Raw genomic sequence first — 17,470 nt, 5'->3', positions numbered from 1 at the left:
TCACTCTTCATTTCAGGGCTACTCAGGCAGTGTTAGCTTAAGATACTAGCTGCTAATGCTAGCGGCTAAAAGTTAGCACTCCGAGCAAACACTAATTTCCGGAGACAACGGTGAGTGACCTCCGAACAACTATGATAGTTTTGTAAATACCGTGTTATGTTTCTTGTAATGCTACTCACCGTGTGGATAAATCCAGGACATTAACCTACTGGGTTTTCATAGTTGACATTTAGCGCCGTGAGAGACGCGCGAAATCTCGTTCATCGCGCATGCGCAGAGAAGTTCCCCGCTCGTGCCATGGACTGTCCCACTTAAACTCAGCGGGTGTGTTTCAAAGATGATGTATTTATCAGCTTTAACCCTAGAACACTAGAGTGATGAGAGTTAAATATTTTTCGGGTGGATTTTACCCGACGTTAGTGTTTGTGTATTAAATCAGGCGATATTATTACTTTTCATGGGTAACAACGTTCAGGCCCGCCATATTTATTGCCCCATATCATACACAGCTATCATCCTGTCACAGGCTTGGTGACTGTGGCATGCCAAAAAGTGAGTAACACATAGCTAAGGTTAGTTTACGTTGGCAATCGTTAGCTACGCAGATTTCTTCTTTGATACTAGAGCTAAAGTTATCTAGCTTGGAATTTGCATGTAATCCTTATTTAGTGTAATGGTTATGAATAAATATCACTTAGTGGTAATTTCCAAGGGAATTCATTTGTTAAAAAAATGTTTTTATAGTCAGCTCGTCATTTTTCCCCTCTCGAAAAATGCCATTTTTTGTTTATCTCTCCCAAAGTTGTCAGTGATGCAGGGAGACTGTGCCTTCACCGGACAAGGCTCACATGTCCCAGGAACGGGTGGACCAAAGAACAAGTTCCCAGCTCCATTCTTTTTATTTTTAGGACTTTTTCATTAACGATTCCTTAATTTTTCACAAATTTTAGAGCCTTTTTATAGGGTCCCCCCCATGATAACTTTTTTTTCGTTTTATGAGATGTTGTATAGGGGAAAATAAAAGAAGAGTACTTCAATTTGCCGTGTATTGTTGTACTTTAATATATTTTGATGAGAAGTATTTTTTATCAGGTATATTATATCGGGTAGAATATACCTGACATTAGAGATGGTGTTCCTAACTGTTCGTTAGTGTTCTAGGGTTAATGGAAAAGGTGAAAATGTTTCTCTGGCATCCCGCCTGCGTTTTAACCAATGCAGACATGTTCTTCTGTACTGGATGAATCCACTTTAACATGAATAACACTGTAATATTGTTATTCGTGTTAAAGTGGATTCAACATTTTCCATCACCCTTGGCAGCACTGGTCTCCTGACAGTATAATCATCACCTTTAAATGAAGGTGGTCATCATATGTTTGTATCATGGTTGGATGAGGTTGCAATCAACACTTAGGTCAAGTACAGTCTGTGTTTACCATGTGATCACTGCTGACCAATCACCGCTGCTGTTCATATATGAAGTGTTATGAAATTGTTATTGTGACAGGTTATAAAATGTGTCAGTGGTTTCTCCCTCAGGAAACCTCACGATGAACATGCTGACACATGGAGAGCTCTGTTGTAATTATAATGCTGGCATTAAAACAAGTATTTAACAGGCTGACCGTGTTAGATAAAAGGGAGACGGGGGATTTCAGGTTGAGTGAGAGAGTGCTTTCAAAGATTTAGACTACTCTACTGTCAGTTAATTAAATCACAGACAAGTAATGGTATACTAATTCGTTTTTATGCTATAGTTATTATTGATATTATTTTTGTATTCTTTATATATACATATATTTACATAAATATATTACTATGTACAAATCATGGGAAAATATATAATATTACTTTCACCATTTCAACCCTTGACCTATATAGAAGTGTAAGTCGTGACTAAATAGTACAGTGAATCAGCTAAATTCATGTATGATTACATTGGGATTAAACACATTAACATTTTTACATGCTGGCATGCGTGATAAGTTTTAACAAGTTTCCCCTTGCATCAATACGTGTCTCACTCAGCCGAGACAGTTACACTTCTGTCAGAGGGTATCAGACGGAGTTGGGGATTTTGTTACTTCACTGATGAGGTCCTCTATGAAAAGAATATCACTTTACTGCAGAGCAGCTTATTCCAATTTAGCTGACAACATAGATTAAAAAAATACTGAGTCACAGAAGCTAGTGGAGTACGGCTGAGCGGTGGGACGTTCACTAACCCTAACCCTATATAAATGATCGTGCTGCAAATAAGTACAAGTAATAATACACGCTGAACATTATGTGCAATTGTGCTTTATTATTTAACAAACTCAGAATTAATTTCATTATTCATTTAAATACATTAAATTATATCTATCGCATGGTTTGTAGATTTGGTTTGACAAGACCCAAAAATATTTAGGAAAAAATATTATAGGGAAACTCCTGCATTGTATAAAAGTTGTATTTTTCTTTGTCAAATAACCACCTGGAAGTTCTGTCATTTCAGTTACACTGAATATTTATGAAGCACTCTGTGGGTGACATCTCCGTTGGATGTTCCCCCATTAGAGTACAATTTGAGTCTAAATAGCCAGGAAATTCAGTGCATCAAAAACAGTAAAACAGTGGCACTAAAGTTACTATCAGGTGTGAGTGCACCAGTGTTTCACTAAGTTTATTTACAGTTAATCTTGAAACTAACTTGACTCAAAGAGATGACAAAATGAACATTATGTGACAATGCAGTTATACACCTGAAACTGCTCTTGCTAAAGTGCTTCTAAAAGGTTTCTTAATGGCTTTATGGGCGTCCTAAATGAAGTGCACCATGCTATCCTCACATTCTTTAGGCACAGTGAGCTTGTAGCTATGGCAAACCAACTTATAATTCTCGCCAGCATTGTTGTCCCAGTATTCCTCCCCACAGGCTTTGTACTGAATGGCAAACTCTAACACTGCTCCTGGCTGCAGGAACGGAGGAACAGGAAGGTGGAAACGAAATGTATCACAGCTGAGTTGGCCTCCTCCTTCCCACGCCTTGGTGATGGTGGACACCCACGAGGCCTTCGTTTCTGTGCAGCTCTTCCACTCTGTAAACGAAAAGCGAGCCGTGACATCTTTCTCAAAGTCCAAATTGACGACCTGGGTGATTCCGATGACACCCAGTTCAAAGCAGAACACCCTCTCCAGACACACTTTCTGCTCACAGAGACGATGCAGGAATCCCGGTTGGTCGCCAGGTTGCTCGGAGAAAACCGGCTTCATGTACGGCAAGGAAATCTCCAGGTGCCTTCCGTCTGCCAACTCTGCAGCCATCAGCAACCTAAAGGTGACATGATGCGGCACCGATGGATCCTCTCCAGATCTGAAAAGTCGGATGTCTTCCAGGTCGAGCCCCAAAGAGTCGACGAACCGTACGCCAACATTCCTGCATTCTTTCTTCCTCTCTGTGCTGGATGGCAGGGAGTGGGAGCGTTTTCGGATGATGGGTTTTGGCGTGGGTTCACAGAAGAAGCTGCTGTGGAACTCTTGGTCCCTTAGCAGAGATGACACTCTGGGGCTTGGCGGGCGGATGGGAATCGGCTTCTTTGTTGCATTAGGTTTATCTGCTTGAAGCATTCCAGTCAAGTTGATAGTCATGCAGGGCCTTGAGACGCCATTGCAGCTGGAAATCTGTGGCTCAGATTTCGTCAAGGGAATCCTCTCATGTCCTATAAACCACCTTCGATCCATGATCTGTAAGTCCTGGTGTCCAGCTCACCTATGAAGAAAGTTACAAAAAGCTCCATTTACTATCACTAAGTCACATCCATCCTCAAAATGTCTTTCAATCAGAGGCATGTCGACCCAGCTGTAACTTCAGTGTCCTCTTTTAACCTAACATGGCATGGTGGTGTGCTGCAAATCTGTAAGAACAAGCAAAACAGGGTTTGCAGGACGGGGGAGTGGGCGTGTACCCTGTGAGTACGTGCCTGCGCGCACACAGCTCATCTCTCTCCCTCTCTGCGCGGTTGCAACATGACTTCAAATGCACCTCATTAAAATTAGACACTGACATCACCTCACCATGTAAAGATGTGATGCGTGAAGCTGCAGGATGTAGCCTAGGTTGCCTCCATTTGAGGTTGCTTTTGTTATGGCTGCGCGTTTCGGTGCGTGATGGCGTCTGCGAGCGCGTCACCGGATATGTAAACACAGAACTCTGCAACACACATGCAAGACAATACAGCGCTGTCGATGGAGATCCGCTAATATCAAAGCAGGAAACTGCGCACGGAGCGGAATATTACTGATGCATCGTGGGAAACCGAGTGAAATAAGACACACTGTTATAACTATATTCATCATCTGTCGTTTGTGTGGGTCTGGAGTTGCGCTCTCTCCTCGGTTGTATTCACTGTTCATCAGAAGCAAGTGGACTCACCGAGGAGCGTTTGCAGGTTTCCTCTGCAGGAGCGACTGGGGGCGCCTGAACTCCGACTCCCATGATGCACCCGTGCAACGCTCCCCTCACACGAGCTGCGAGCCAGTGAGCAGCAGGTAAACAAACCAATCTGACTGGGACAGCGAGCCAAGCCGAGCGTCTGCGCTGTTTGATCGTCTTGCATTTTTAATCGCGGCGAAGATGACAGTCGAGAAAGACACGCATCTGCTGTGAACAGTTTATTGTGAATACGAAACAATCGCTGCGCCGTTACACACGCGGCTCGAGGATAAAAAAAACCAGGACGAGATCAACCTGCAGCGGAGAAGCGACCGTCGACATCTGCGCATGATGCACTGCACCACTTTTGAGAAAACCGGTATTTTTAGCCTCATTCTCCGGATAGAGTATCTGATCCGAGATGTCGGTTGGGTTCTTTAGCCACCGTGTCGTTTGAAATTGCGCTGGACTCCCCAAACAACAACATCCCCACCTGGCGACCTAACAACATGGGGCCCATCATGCAGGAACACACAGCATCCACGACACTCAAACGCATCGTCGCCAAAGAGAAGATTCGGGGGAAAAACACTGAAAATAGCGGACCAGTAACCAGGTATTCCTAATTTTATGCATGCAGTTAATGGTAAATTATATTTGTCATGTTTTGTCTCGGACTGACAGAGCCCTGTCATGTTTTCCACAGTTCAAAGAAAGGTAACAAGATGAAGAAAGCAGTGAGCCAAATGAAAAATGGCCTCCCAGGACCAGGTCAGGATAAGGACACAGTGACCACAGTGCAGAAGGCGAGTGAATGCAAATTTAGTAAATCTAAAGAGGCATTCATATTATATCTTTTTGTCTTTTGATAGGAGGAGAAACAATGTCAGAAATTATATAACAATTTATATAATGATTATTTTACAGGGTGCACAGTCAAATGGTGGAAGGGTCAAATGTGGCTCTTCACGGAACACAAGCAAACTCTCCAGGTATGTGTGGGAAAGAGTGTACGTTCTGACTGAATGATTTACTTCAGGTACACTAAACCCTTAAATCCCCAACAGGCATTTCTGACACTTCTCTGCCTCTTTGCAGCCCTGAAGACGGAGAATCGAGACCTCCACTCCGCAAACACTCATCTGTGCAGAGGAAGGAGGAAAAAATAGAAAATCAGCGCATGCCACAGTGCGGCAATGAGCTACAACCGAATCGTGCTGGGATGGGGAAAAATCGGCGAGCCCTCTCCCTGCCCCTCTCCCCGATATCGGGGCTACGACACATGCCAATGCACCCCCTAACGCACTCCCCAGCCCCCACCCCGGAGGCACTACAGAGGCACTACAACCAGAAGGATGAGGACACTGACAGTGCCAGTGATCTGTCAGACTCAGAGAGGCTGCCTGTGCTGCCCTCCCCCTGTACCCCCTGTACCCCTCCTCACCTCAACCTGCGAGCAGAGGTCATCGACAGTAATGACTTTCCGCCGGACATCCCAGGACCCCATGGGACTTTTGGTGATGAAGATGAGATTGAAAAACCCAGCTACAGTTACCAAGAATTTCTGCCTCCTCCCTTCAACAGCTGGAGCCTGAGACAGCTGGCGGTGTTTCTTCATACAGAGGGCCGTGGTGCCCCCCGCCCTAAACCCGTAGGGAGCTTGGAGAAGTACCTGGAGAGGCTGCTGCAGCTGGAGTGGCTCCAGATCCAGACGGTGCAAGCCGAGAGCAGTCGTCCACCTGGGACTCGTGCGAGGCCACAGAGCTTCCCCTCTGCCACCACAGCTCACCAACCCAGGCCTCACACAGCTCCCCCATCTCGACTCAACTCCCCTAAAGGGTTGCGGCAAAGCCAGCGAGCCTTCCCGTTTGCACCTGTTAACAACCCCCCATCACCTGCCTCAACTCAGCACCAGCTCTCACGCTTTCCAGTTTGCCCTCACTGTCACATTCGCTACCCGATGTGCAACGGAAGCTGCTCTGCCTATGCCTACCAGCGGCACTCAAGGCTTAGCCCACTGCTTGAGCGCAGAGCTGGACCCGGGGCACCGGCGAAGCGGAGCAGCAGCGAAACCCGAGCACCTTCCACCGACGGCAGGAGCCCAGGAGGACAAGGTGGGGGTGGAGGAGGAGCCCAGACCCCAGTTAGCCCCTCGGCCGGAAAGAGTCATCTCAGGCACATGCAGGCCGCAGGCAACGCCAGAAAACAACCCCAGGAATCTGGGACAAACCCAAATTGTAGAGGTCAGGTCAGGAAGAGCCGCGTCAGAGCAAACTCCGAGACGGATGTTAAAAAGGTGCCCGGTGACATAAAAGGAGCCAGTGCAGATAAACGCGTTTTAACCGCAAGTAAAAGAGAGGTCATCACCTCTAAGAGAGGGGAGAAGGAGTGGCAGAAAGCAGAGGTGGGAGGTCAGGCCACTAAAACCTCCATGAAAAGAGCTGCTAAAGAGCCACCATTGCTCTCCAAAGCCCCGCTCAGTAATAAGCAGAATGTAAAAACAAAAAATGTGCACTTTGTTGCAAAGTAACCCGCGTAGATCTTCAGTGTAGTGCTTTTACTCACTAGTTACTTTGTACAGGAGCTTCAATCTATGCTTGCTTTCTGTGTAATCTGTGCAATACTAACATGTTGTAACTGTTGTACAGCAGTCTAAATCAATCAGTGGTGTGCCGCCTTTAAAAGGTCAAAACTATCCAGACACAGAGTAGCTAGAATAGAGATAAAATCACATTTATGACACTAGAACAGAAGTATATACACTGTGTTTATTTTCAAATGTACAGTAATTCTATCATCAGGCTGTGTTTTGACACAATGTTCATTATGAACCTGAACACAACTAATGATTCTAAAAAAGACAGCTCTTATATAAACTAAACCCTGTTGCACTGCATTCATCTCTTAATGTGCTACTGATATTGAAATAAGCATTAAATAAGCATCTATTATACTGTCGGACAGCTTCCAGCATTAGTAATCCATAGTGAAGTTTCACACAAACCATTACATGTTACTCATTTAAGACGACCGTAGCCGTTACTAGTGGAGTTTTTGATGTTGGAATGTATTTGTTTTCAAGGCTTTCACATTACTTGATGTTAAAATATTTTCTTTAGTGCCTCATCATTTAAGACACATATTCAGTTAAAGCATCTTTGGCTGAAGAGAAGGGGGCACAGTGAGTGGTGTGTACTGCAGTAATGTAGTTTGTTTCAGATATATTTGTACAATTGGTTTGACATGTTCGGTTACAAGGGCTTTTCATGTTTGAACAGCTTGATAACAAACTGTATTTTGCATAGAGCTGAGCTCTTTATATCATTGAAGAAGATGGTGAAATGTTTGCTACGAATGTAAAAGCATATTTTTCCAAATTTTATATGCCATAGTTATATTTATGAAACGTGTTGTGGTTGACTTGTTTTCATCATGTTCATTCTTTTGTTTACATCATGCACAGAAAGAGAAAAAATATTAAGTAAAAGAGCTGAATGTATATTCTTGTCTACTGATGCTGTACCATTGTCCATTCTGAGGATTCAGTGAAATTCTAAATGCATCATTAATGTTTGGCTGGAACAACACTTGAAGTCTTTAGAAAACCATGTTTACATTAGTGTCTCATGTGTTTCTTGTGATTTACCATGTGCAAAAGATTAATTAGAACACTTCGGCAGTGTAAGTGACATCTATCTAGACTGCACCACTTTACTTCACATTCATGTAAAGTATCAAAGCCATAGATCAGGGGCCGGGGGTGGCGCTGGTATTATTGATGTGTACGCTATTGACACGCACGCAGAAAGATTGTGGTACGTATTTTCTCAATGTTGAATGCAAGTATTTGTAAAGCAAAGAAATAAATGTTTTGCACACAAGGGGCTAAACCATTCACAACTGTCTTTGTTATTGACCCAAAGCTACAATCCCAAATATTACAAATCTCGTGGTCATTAAATCAAGCTAATAACTGAATTCACTAGCAAAATATGTTATACCTATATACTTTTCTTTGAACTCTATAATTAAAAGAATTGAGTAGTAGAAGTAGTTTTGACACATTACAATTTTATTAAGTTTAAAATCTGATCCGATCATCACACTGAACTTATGTTTTTGTGTTCACTGAAGGCTTTCTACTCTCAAACACACACACACCTAGATGATGACAATGTCTTTCCTCCCAACTCCTATTATAGCTGGATATAGAGATCATGAGAGTGATCACATCTTCTTCTGGACTGGAAAAGGTTTTAGTAGCGGACGAAGCTGCTTCTCTCTGTCGTTCACACACCCTGCAACAAAGAAGAAGTGTAAGTGCAGTAATTAGTAATATTAGTCATGACAAAGGCTTCCCCACATATCCTGTGATCAAACACAATAGTTTTCATTTTGCATGTAAACTTTAGCTTAATTATATCTCAGGAATGGGGCGCATCACTGCCTCAAAAGGTTTGCATTAGCAGCACAGTTCAGTTACCTAAGTGTGTGTTGGCAGTGAAACACGAACTCCCAAATGTTTCGAGGTTGGTATCCTCTCTGTAGACAGGGCCATCGTTCCACATGAGATCGTAGCCACCCACCCTTTTCTCCTTGCCCGTCAGCCTAATGAGATAAAAGCAGTTCGAACTCAGCAGCAGCAGCGTGGCAGCAAGATGAAATGACCTTTCTACCTGTTGGATGGAAATCACCTTGTGATCTGTTTATCAATGCTTTATGAAATAAATAACCTCTGTAGTTTATACTTCAAAATGTTGACAGATAACGATTAATATTGTGATTTCTAGAATGAATATAGACACACGTTCTTCCCTGATGATAAAAAGTTAAACATGATGAGAGAGAGGCCTTTACCTTTCCTCCATATCAACAACATTCAAAGTGTCTTCCAGCAGCCTGCACTTCATCTCGTAATCCTCTTGACTACTGGGGGTGTGTGACGGAGAGGCATTCACCTCAATTAACCACCTGCAAATAGATGGAGGGCGATGACATTCACCAGAAATTTGCGTTACCTTTTGAGTCGATATTAGGCCGAACAGCGAGAGGCAGCAAACAGGTCAATAAAGGTTGTTAGATGAGGTTAAAAGCTTTGTTAAAAGTGTCAAATGATTGTCTGATGTCATCACAGTTTGATCTGTGACATGAGCAATGACATTAAAGCGTTCTTGCTCTCTTACCTCCCAGACTGGATTATGTTTTCATGCTTCTGGTATTGAATTTTCCAGTTAGCTTCTTTTCCAAGAAATTCAACTCCTACCCTCTTGATTACAGAGGCGTGGAAGTGCTGGCATTAATCTAGGTGTTGGGCCCCTTCATGTCTGCCTTGATTCTGGAATACCATCAGTATTTACTGACAACAACTCACTAACCTTTTTGAACTCTCTGCAGAACCCAAATCAAATGGAGAATATGTGAGCTCATTTTCTGCAGCCTTACTACCTGGACAACAGGAATATTGCGGGCAAAGATAATATTGTCTGGTCAATGATATGACACGTACAGGTGCATCTCAATAAATTAGAATATCATGGAAAAGTTTGTTTATTTCGATAATTAAATTCAAAAAGCGAAACTCATATATTATATAGATTCATTTCACACAGAGTGAAATATTTCAAGCGTTTACTTCTTTTAATTTTGATGATTATGGCTTACAGCTAATGAAAACCCCAAATTCAGTATCTCAGAAAATTAGAATATTGTGAAAAAGTTCAATATTGTAGACTCACGATGTCCCACTCTAATCAGATAATTAACTCAAAACACCTGCAAAGGTCTCTAAGGCTGGTTCAGTAGGATACACAGTCATGGGGGAGACTGCTGACTTGACAGTTGTCCAGAACACAGTCACTGACACCCTCCACAAGGAGGGTAAGCCACAAAAGGTCATTGCTAAAGATGCTGGCTGTTCACGGAGTGCTGTATCCAAGCATATTCATAGAAAGTTGAGTGGAAGGGAAAAGTGTGGTAGAAAAAGGTGCACAAGCAACAGGGATAACCGCAGCCTTGAGAGGATTGTGAAGCAACGGCCATTCAAGAATTTGGGGGAGATTCACAAGGAGTGGACTGAGGCTGGAGTCAGTGCATCAAGAGCCACCACGCACTGACGTATCCAGGACATGGGCTACAGCTGTCGCATTCCTCGTGTCAAGCCACTCCTGAACCAGAGACAACGTCAGAAGCGTCTTACCTGGGCCAAGGAGAAAAAGGACTGGACTGTTGCTCAGTGGTCCAAAGTCCTCTTTTCAGATGAAAGTAAATTTTGCATTTCATTTGGAAATCAAGGTCCCAGAGTCTGGAGGAAGAGTGGAGAGGCACGGAATCCAAGTTGCTTTAAGTCCAGTGTGAAGTTTCCACAGTCAGTGATGATTTGGGGAGCCATGTCAGGCGCTGGTGTTGGTCCACTGTGTTTTATCAAGTCCAAAGTCAACGCAGCCGTCTACCAGGACATTTTAGAGCACTTCATGCTTCCTTCCGCTGACGAGGTTTATGGAGATGCTGATTTCATTTTCCAGCAGGACTTGGCACCTGCCCACACTGCCAAAAGTACCAATACCTGGTTTAATGACCATGGTATCACTGTGCTTGATTGGCCAGCAAACTCGCCTGACCTGAACCCCGTAGAGAATCTATGGGGTATTGTCAAGAGGAAGATGAGAGACACCAGACCCAACAATGCAGACGAGCTGAAGGCCGCTATCAAAGCAACCTGGGCTTCCATAACACCTCAGCAGTGCCACAGGCTGATCGCCTCCATGCCACGCCGCATTGATGCAGTAATTCATGCAAAAGGAGCCCCGACCAAGTATTGAGTGCATATATATATGAACATACTTTTCAGTAGGCTGACATTTCTGTATTAAAAATCCTTTGTTTTATTGGTCTTATGTAATATTCTAATTTTCTGAGATACTGAATTTTGGGTTTTCATTAGCTGTAAGCCATAACCATCAAAATTAAAAGAAATAAACACTTGAAATATTTCACTCTGTGTGTAATGAATCTATATAATATATGAGTTTCACTTTTTGAATTGAATTATCGAAATAAATGGACTTTTCCATGATATTCTAATTCATTGAGATGCACCTGTATATTGTTGTGTCAGAGTGCAGAGGGCCTGAGTGACCTCGGTTGGTTGTAGGGAGTTAAAGTTCAGACAGATAGGACCAATCTATCAAGAACAGTTTAAAGTGAACACTAAAGCTGACAGGTAGCCAGTGGGGGGAGGAAAGTAAAGGTGAATTATGCTCACATTTTTTGGGAGCTAGTCAGGAACCTCGGAGCAGCGCTCTGCACATACTGCAGGTGTGAAAGGGAAGACTGACTGACTCCCATGTACAAGGAGTTGCAGTGGTCCAGGCGAGCACTAATAAAAGCAGGGATTACTTTCTCAAAATCTTCGAATGATAGAAAGGCTTTTGCTCATGCTAAGGCTTGACGTTCCAAATAGCTGCCTTTCACAAGAGAGTTTATCCGTTTATCAAATTTGAAAACAGAGTAAAAAATTACTCCTAGGTTCCTTGCCTGCGGTTTCACAAAGGGTGAAAAAGGGCTGAGCTTCCCACTCAGAATATTAGTTTGTTCAGGGGGGAGAACCACCTCAGTTTTGAATTCATTCAGTTTTCGGACATCAAGGCCTTAATGTCCTGGAAACAGTCAAACAGAGGCTGCAGGTACTGAGGGCTTTGGCATTTTACAGGGAGGTACAGCTGGGTATTGTCTGCAAAGCAGTGGAAGGATACTGGAAGAGGAGGGGAGCAAGAACAGAGCCCTGAGGAACTTTCCAGCGGAGGGGGGCTAAGGAGGAAGAAGCATTCCCCACCCCGACAGAGAAGCGTTTGTTTTCCAAATACGCTTGAAACCAGTTAAAGGCTGTTCCATGGATCCCAACTCATTTTTCCAGCCTCCTGTTAAGCAGTTTATCATCTACTGTATCAAATGCAGCGCTGAGGTCTGAGAGAATTAAAATATCACAATCTCCATTGTCTGCTGCTAAAATCAAGTCGTTGTGAACTTTGAAAAAGAGCTGATTCAGTGCTATGATGTTCTCTAAAACCAGATTGAAAAGCCTCAAATAATTTGTGTTTAAAAATGGATAAAGTTGCCGGTAGACAATTTTTTTCCCCGAATTTTGGATGAAAACGGGAGTTTAGAAATGGGTGTAAAATTAGATAAAACATTTCAGGTTTTTTTTGGAGAATTGGCTGAATCACTGCGTGTTTGAAGCAGGACGGGAAACAACCAGTTAAGAGACAACGGTTTATTATGGAGAGGATGCTATGGCCCACAGTGTCACTTTTATGGCTGAGTGAAAAGTTTGTAGATCTCTATATTATTGACGAAAAATGGATTCAGCACCTTGGTATTCTGTTAAACTTTACACCAATGTTAAATAGCTAAATGTTATTTTATCTATAAGACTCTTTATTCTTTTTAGAAACTATAGTTGTGAAATTGCTAATATATACATCCTATTACAAATAGGATATTTGCCATCTACCAGTGTTATACTCAAATTTCAAAATGCTTTAAAATATTTTTTAAACATGACTTGTTTTGACTTATTGTTAAATCAAAATCCAGTTTTATTTATATTATCATACAGAATAGTCCGGTTGCTCTGTATTTGATGATTTTAAATCTGAGATAGGTATTTGATTAATGCATTTAGATAATTTAAATACATTTTTAATGGACTGAAACTTTCTTTCAAAGTGTATCAAACTAAAACATGGCTTTGTTATTGTTCAGTCACAGTCCATTACAGTGTGTCTAATAAAACTATAGTACTGTGTACCAAACAAGAAGTATCCTATTTTTGATTAATTTACTACGTTTACTTTGAAAAAGTGAATAACAGGTTGATAACTATGATGGGGACAACTGTTTCATTGAATGCATTCATTTATGTATTTGTTTCATTTTGAATGTAACATGTGCTGCTAAAGACATTAAATAACTGGCCACTGGAATGTCATAATCTGGAATTATTATAAATGCATATAAAAATAACACATTATGGAATGTATACACTAAGAGATACTTGCCATAGAATATATATACAAATATTATGTTACATGAAAATCTGTGGGCAGTGAGATGAGACATATTGTTTAAAAGGAATTGAAATACTTTGAAATGTAATTTAACATATGAGACTTTTTTAAACACAGTGTTTCAAATAAAAGGAAAAACACGCTTTACATCCAGTTAGAACTTTTTCTACTCCTGTGGGAAGCCTTGTCCCATTCATCTTTGCAACACTGTTTCTCTTCATCTTCATTTTCTCCTAGATGACAGGTTAGATTGGAGATACCAAGTATGAAGAGGGGAGGGGTGTCAAATGTTGTAAAGATGTATTTTGTAAGGGGGTTGTATTCAGGCCAAGCACTTCTAGCCCAATTACTCAGCATTATTCACTGACTGTGTGTGGTGATACCATATTGACACATGCTCTAGAGCCCTGTTGCGACAGTTAACACATGCAAGTGAAAGAACAATACAATGTATTGTGTATGGGTGTTATTATTTACAGCAGTGTGCAATCACGTATTGCACACCTGTTAGTTTTTCAGATACACAGTTGTGCGTTATGAGGATATTTCTAGAGGGGAACACTGGCAGATTTACTGCTTTGTTTTGACTTATCCATGATCTGTAGTCAAATGTACCATTTTTGCTTGTCAGGACGTGCTTTTCCGTGCTTATTTGTGAGCATGCATGCCTGAGCAGCACATGTTTACCAGTGAAAATATGTGGCGGGTGATGCACTGCGATGCCGTGCGGACACTGTGTTTATGGCCACTTACGGTTTGAGGTTCTGATCCAGCAGAACGTCGTAGCCGTAGAGCTCGAAGCAGTGTTTGTCATTTATAATGACCTTTTGTACACTCTGGAGACTGCGTACAAAGATGTTATCCATCTCTTTGAACAGGGTATCTACCATCTCTGTGCCGTGCTTTGCAGTCAGGTATCTTCGAAGCTGCTGCATCTGCCACTTACATCCCTACTTAGAGATAGATAAAACAATGCAACAATATATAACATAGAATCACTAAAAAGAGAGACATTTCTTACAGGAAATATATAACATTATATCATGTGAGGTTCTTTAACTGCAGACCTTTTCAGGATCGTAGTCAGGTGCTGTTTTTTGAACAGCCACATTGGTGAGATGCATATCTGACGAGAGGCATTAAGGAGAATTTGAGAAGTTTGCTGCAGTAACTATCCACGAGGATGAGCCTCAGAAATTATGTCACACTGAGCTTTTAAAAACAAATCTTGCTTGAGCCCTTTGTTCAGAGAATTGCTGGTATTAGAAAAGAAACTCTCAAATGTCATGACACCAAAAAAAAAAAAGATACACTTGTCATCAATGGTCCTAAGAGAGAAGCGGGTGCTTGAGAAGCGAGCAAAGCCATCTCGATACAGCCAGGCCTTCAAGGGAACATACTGAAACATACAAAGAAGCACACACAGTGAGTCATGCATTAAGAAAGACTTACATTTTGTGTTTAACTTCTGTGATTTACAATGCTCAATACATACTGATGTGACCAGAATGTAGATCCTCAGATCAAATTTCCTGGCTGCGGAGACAAAATGTATAAAAAGAACTGAAGGGAGAATTTGTTACTCTTCTGTTTTGGTCATGAATCCTCTTGGTCCCAATTTGTCTTTTTGTCAAATTAGTTGTTAGAACATTCAATGATTGTTCAAAATGGAATTTACAATAAATTGGATTTCTCATCCAGTTTGTTACCATTAATTAGGTAGGGGTTCTCTATGTAGCGTTGTGCCACGTAGCTTTCCACTTGGGCTGCATCCTTCTGCTCCTCTGAGCGGGGGCCATCCTGTGTGAGCACAGTGTTTTCAGTCTGAATGGCTGTTTGTTTTAGTCATTGACTATATTCCCAGTTATTCAATAAAACCAGCACACATTACCTTCTTCCAATCCATGATGTCTTTCAGTTTCCTGAACAGAAAAATCCCTTTCCCTTGTGATTTTGCCACCTAAATAAACATACCAGTTAATTTTAATGAATTTTTATTGCACTGGAAAACATCTGCAGTGTGCGTTCACTAACTGGCTTCATGATCCAGATGCTGCCAGGGCTTCTTTTGAACTCCTCTACAAGAAGATGATACTCGCTGGGCAGTGCAAAGGTGCAGGGGAAGAAATCACATTTGGATGCCTCCATGTGGCCAGCATCTCTTTCAAGGTTCTTCCTGTACCTTTTGAGGTTTTTCACCATGAGGTTTTTGCGAGTCAGCTGTAATATAAAACAAAAAACAAAAATATATATGCTACGTCACTTTTGATTTGACTATTACTGCTAATATATCCAGGTTACAGTTTCGTACAGCAGGCTGGACCGATGCTACCTCACCTCATAATGGTTGCGAAAGTGGTTTACCCTCACATGTTCCTCCATGTACGAATGATCAAAATTCTCCCTGAGCCAGCCCACGTCACACCAGTTGAAATCCCAATCGGCATCACTGCGAGAAAGAGAAAAGACAGCAGATATAAACCAGTGAAGGATGCTGGTGTGAAGACGAAACAAGACAACCCATACTCACTCTTTGACTTCAACCCAGCCAGGTCTTTGGTGCAGGACGTTCTGTATGGTGTTGAGTAGTCCGCATTTGAAACGCACACAACTTCTCGGCTCCCTGAGGAGACATTAGAACATGGTGTTAACTGTGGTTCTGAATGAAGGTTCCCAGCAAATATATAAAAACACCCACCGCTCCTCGACTTTGCCACAGTTGTATGAGCATTTGTATCCAGGCGTCTGCAAAGGTGGAGAAAGCAAACCAAGATTTAAATCCCAACAATCAGAAGTTCAACATTATTATTATTATTATTATTATTATTAATATAAATAGTAGTAGTATTAGTAGTAATATTAATAGTAATAGTGTTATTATTAATTGCACTTTACAGCTGTAAACCATTCATCAGTTAGCAACTCCTCTGGTTCCCTTATTATTAAATACGTTTACAAGCTAACTCCCAGTTTATGCCTCTTATACCTTTATTTTCCAACTCCTCACCTACTTCCTGGTCATTTGCTATTTCTTCCAAAAATGGTTTAAATCAAAATGTCTTCCCTTACTAGCTTAGGAGTTTTCATAAAGTAAAATGTAGCTAACACGAGCTAAGGTATGCTACATCACATCCATATCTATTATCGTGCAAATAGAAGGACTACAAACATGTCCGCACATGGCGCCGTCTCTTTACCTTATTCTTTGCCATGGCTGCACACACCATGTAACGATAGCACGTCACTGTGGTTAATGTTATTGTAGTTAAACTATAAAATAAGTTTAGTGGAGTTAGCAAAGCTCCGCCACAGTGGCTACAATGCTAGGTAGTGGTGTTTGACAACAGCCGTTACCGTGGTAACTGCACATGAGCCCGTCAAAGGGGAATTGTCCCAGTGTTGTTACCGTAGTGAAGCCTCAAACTTTATTTATAATATAAGTAAAGACCCGATGACCCATTACGCTTGTTACTGTGTGTATGTTTTTTGTTTAAAGTGATTTAGAGTAGTTTCGATCGTGTGTGGTCATTTTGGAGAGTGTCTAGTTTGTGGTGCAGTTTACTATTGTATTATTTTTTTTAAAGATTTTAAAACATTATTTGGCTTACCCCTCATTTATAATAAATGTGGAGACAACATCATTTAAATGATGGAAAAACTGTTTCCTAATTACAAATCTATATTTTGTTGTTATTATTAGGATAAAAAATGTATCACACACATTTGAATTTATATATTTTAAATGATACTGTCTGTATTTTGATTTTAAGTAAGCTTTCTTTCTCTCTTGTTTTTTTTTCTGATTTGCTTATACCCATCATCAATCCTCAACTTTACAATCACATCACCACTTTGTGGCGCCAAAACCTTGAAAAGAATGACACTTGCAGCAAATGTTTATTCATTCCCTTTATTGGTATCCAGCAAAAAATATATCCTGCAATTAAGATGTCAAATCATTTACCTCTTTGTATTATCTATGATAACA

At 41.4% G+C, this 17,470-nt stretch overlaps 3 protein-coding genes across 5 annotated transcripts; 1 reads left to right on the top strand and 2 right to left on the bottom strand.

Moving 5' to 3' along the window:
- Positions 1 to 2,288: 2,288 nt before the first annotated feature.
- On the bottom strand, positions 2,289 to 4,551 carry ppp1r3da (protein phosphatase 1, regulatory subunit 3Da). 2 transcript variants are annotated; one of them, XM_035158425.1, is made up of 2 exons: positions 4,418 to 4,551; positions 2,289 to 3,754 (listed from the first exon to the last, which is right to left on the bottom strand). In XM_035158425.1, exon 2 carries the CDS (start codon positions 3,724 to 3,726, stop codon positions 2,806 to 2,808), a length of 921 nt encoding a protein of 306 aa, XP_035014316.1. In that variant the 5' UTR covers positions 3,727 to 3,754; positions 4,418 to 4,551; the 3' UTR covers positions 2,289 to 2,805. The 2 variants fall into 2 exon arrangements, with proteins under 2 accessions (XP_035014316.1, XP_035014315.1); XM_035158424.2 differs by lacking the exon at positions 4,418 to 4,551 and adding an exon at positions 4,060 to 4,259.
- On the top strand, positions 4,540 to 8,314 carry fam217ba (family with sequence similarity 217 member Ba). 2 transcript variants are annotated; one of them, XM_035158420.2, is made up of 4 exons: positions 4,540 to 5,033; positions 5,124 to 5,223; positions 5,345 to 5,409; positions 5,516 to 8,314. In XM_035158420.2, exons 1-4 carry the CDS (start codon positions 4,927 to 4,929, stop codon positions 6,945 to 6,947), a joined length of 1,704 nt encoding a protein of 567 aa, XP_035014311.1. In that variant the 5' UTR covers positions 4,540 to 4,926; the 3' UTR covers positions 6,948 to 8,314. The 2 variants fall into 2 exon arrangements, with proteins under 2 accessions (XP_035014311.1, XP_035014312.1); XM_035158421.2 differs by having other exon boundaries at positions 4,999 to 5,033; positions 5,485 to 8,314.
- ttll9 (tubulin tyrosine ligase-like family, member 9) lies at positions 7,168 to 16,824 on the bottom strand. Its single transcript, XM_035158422.2, has 14 exons — positions 16,680 to 16,824; positions 16,181 to 16,227; positions 16,013 to 16,105; positions 15,820 to 15,931; positions 15,517 to 15,702; positions 15,374 to 15,442; positions 15,192 to 15,282; positions 14,978 to 15,018; positions 14,794 to 14,881; positions 14,550 to 14,608; positions 14,236 to 14,432; positions 9,275 to 9,388; positions 8,901 to 9,025; positions 7,168 to 8,715 (listed from the first exon to the last, which is right to left on the bottom strand). The coding sequence occupies exons 1-14, from the start codon at positions 16,707 to 16,709 to the stop codon at positions 8,645 to 8,647; spliced, it is 1,323 nt and encodes a 440-aa protein (XP_035014313.1). The 5' UTR covers positions 16,710 to 16,824; the 3' UTR covers positions 7,168 to 8,644.
- Positions 16,825 to 17,470: the final 646 nt, after the last annotated feature.

This window comes from Hippoglossus stenolepis, chromosome 6, assembly GCF_022539355.2.
Source record: "Hippoglossus stenolepis isolate QCI-W04-F060 chromosome 6, HSTE1.2, whole genome shotgun sequence".
NCBI lineage: Eukaryota > Metazoa > Chordata > Actinopteri > Pleuronectiformes > Pleuronectidae > Hippoglossus > Hippoglossus stenolepis.
This window is presented reverse-complemented; position numbering and strand designations above follow the sequence as displayed.

Coding starts and splice junctions, on each gene's coding strand:
- fam217ba (XM_035158420.2), top strand. CDS start 4,927: ATGGGGCCCATCATGCAGGAACACACAGCATCCACGACACTCAAACGC. Junction 5,034..5,123: donor AATAGCGGACCAGTAACCAG/GTATTCCTAATT, acceptor TGTTTTCCACAG/TTCAAAGAAAGGTAACAAGA. Junction 5,410..5,515: donor AACACAAGCAAACTCTCCAG/GTATGTGTGGGA, acceptor GCCTCTTTGCAG/CCCTGAAGACGGAGAATCGA.
- ttll9 (XM_035158422.2), bottom strand. CDS start 16,709: ATGGTGTGTGCAGCCATGGCAAAGAATAAG. Junction 14,882..14,977: donor TCTACATTCTGGTCACATCA/GTATGTATTGAG, acceptor TGTATGTTTCAG/TATGTTCCCTTGAAGGCCTG. Junction 14,609..14,793: donor TAGGACCATTGATGACAAGT/GTATCTTTTTTT, acceptor GCCTCTCGTCAG/ATATGCATCTCACCAATGTG.
- ppp1r3da (XM_035158425.1), bottom strand. CDS start 3,726: ATGGATCGAAGGTGGTTTATAGGACATGAGAGGATTCCCTTGACGAAA.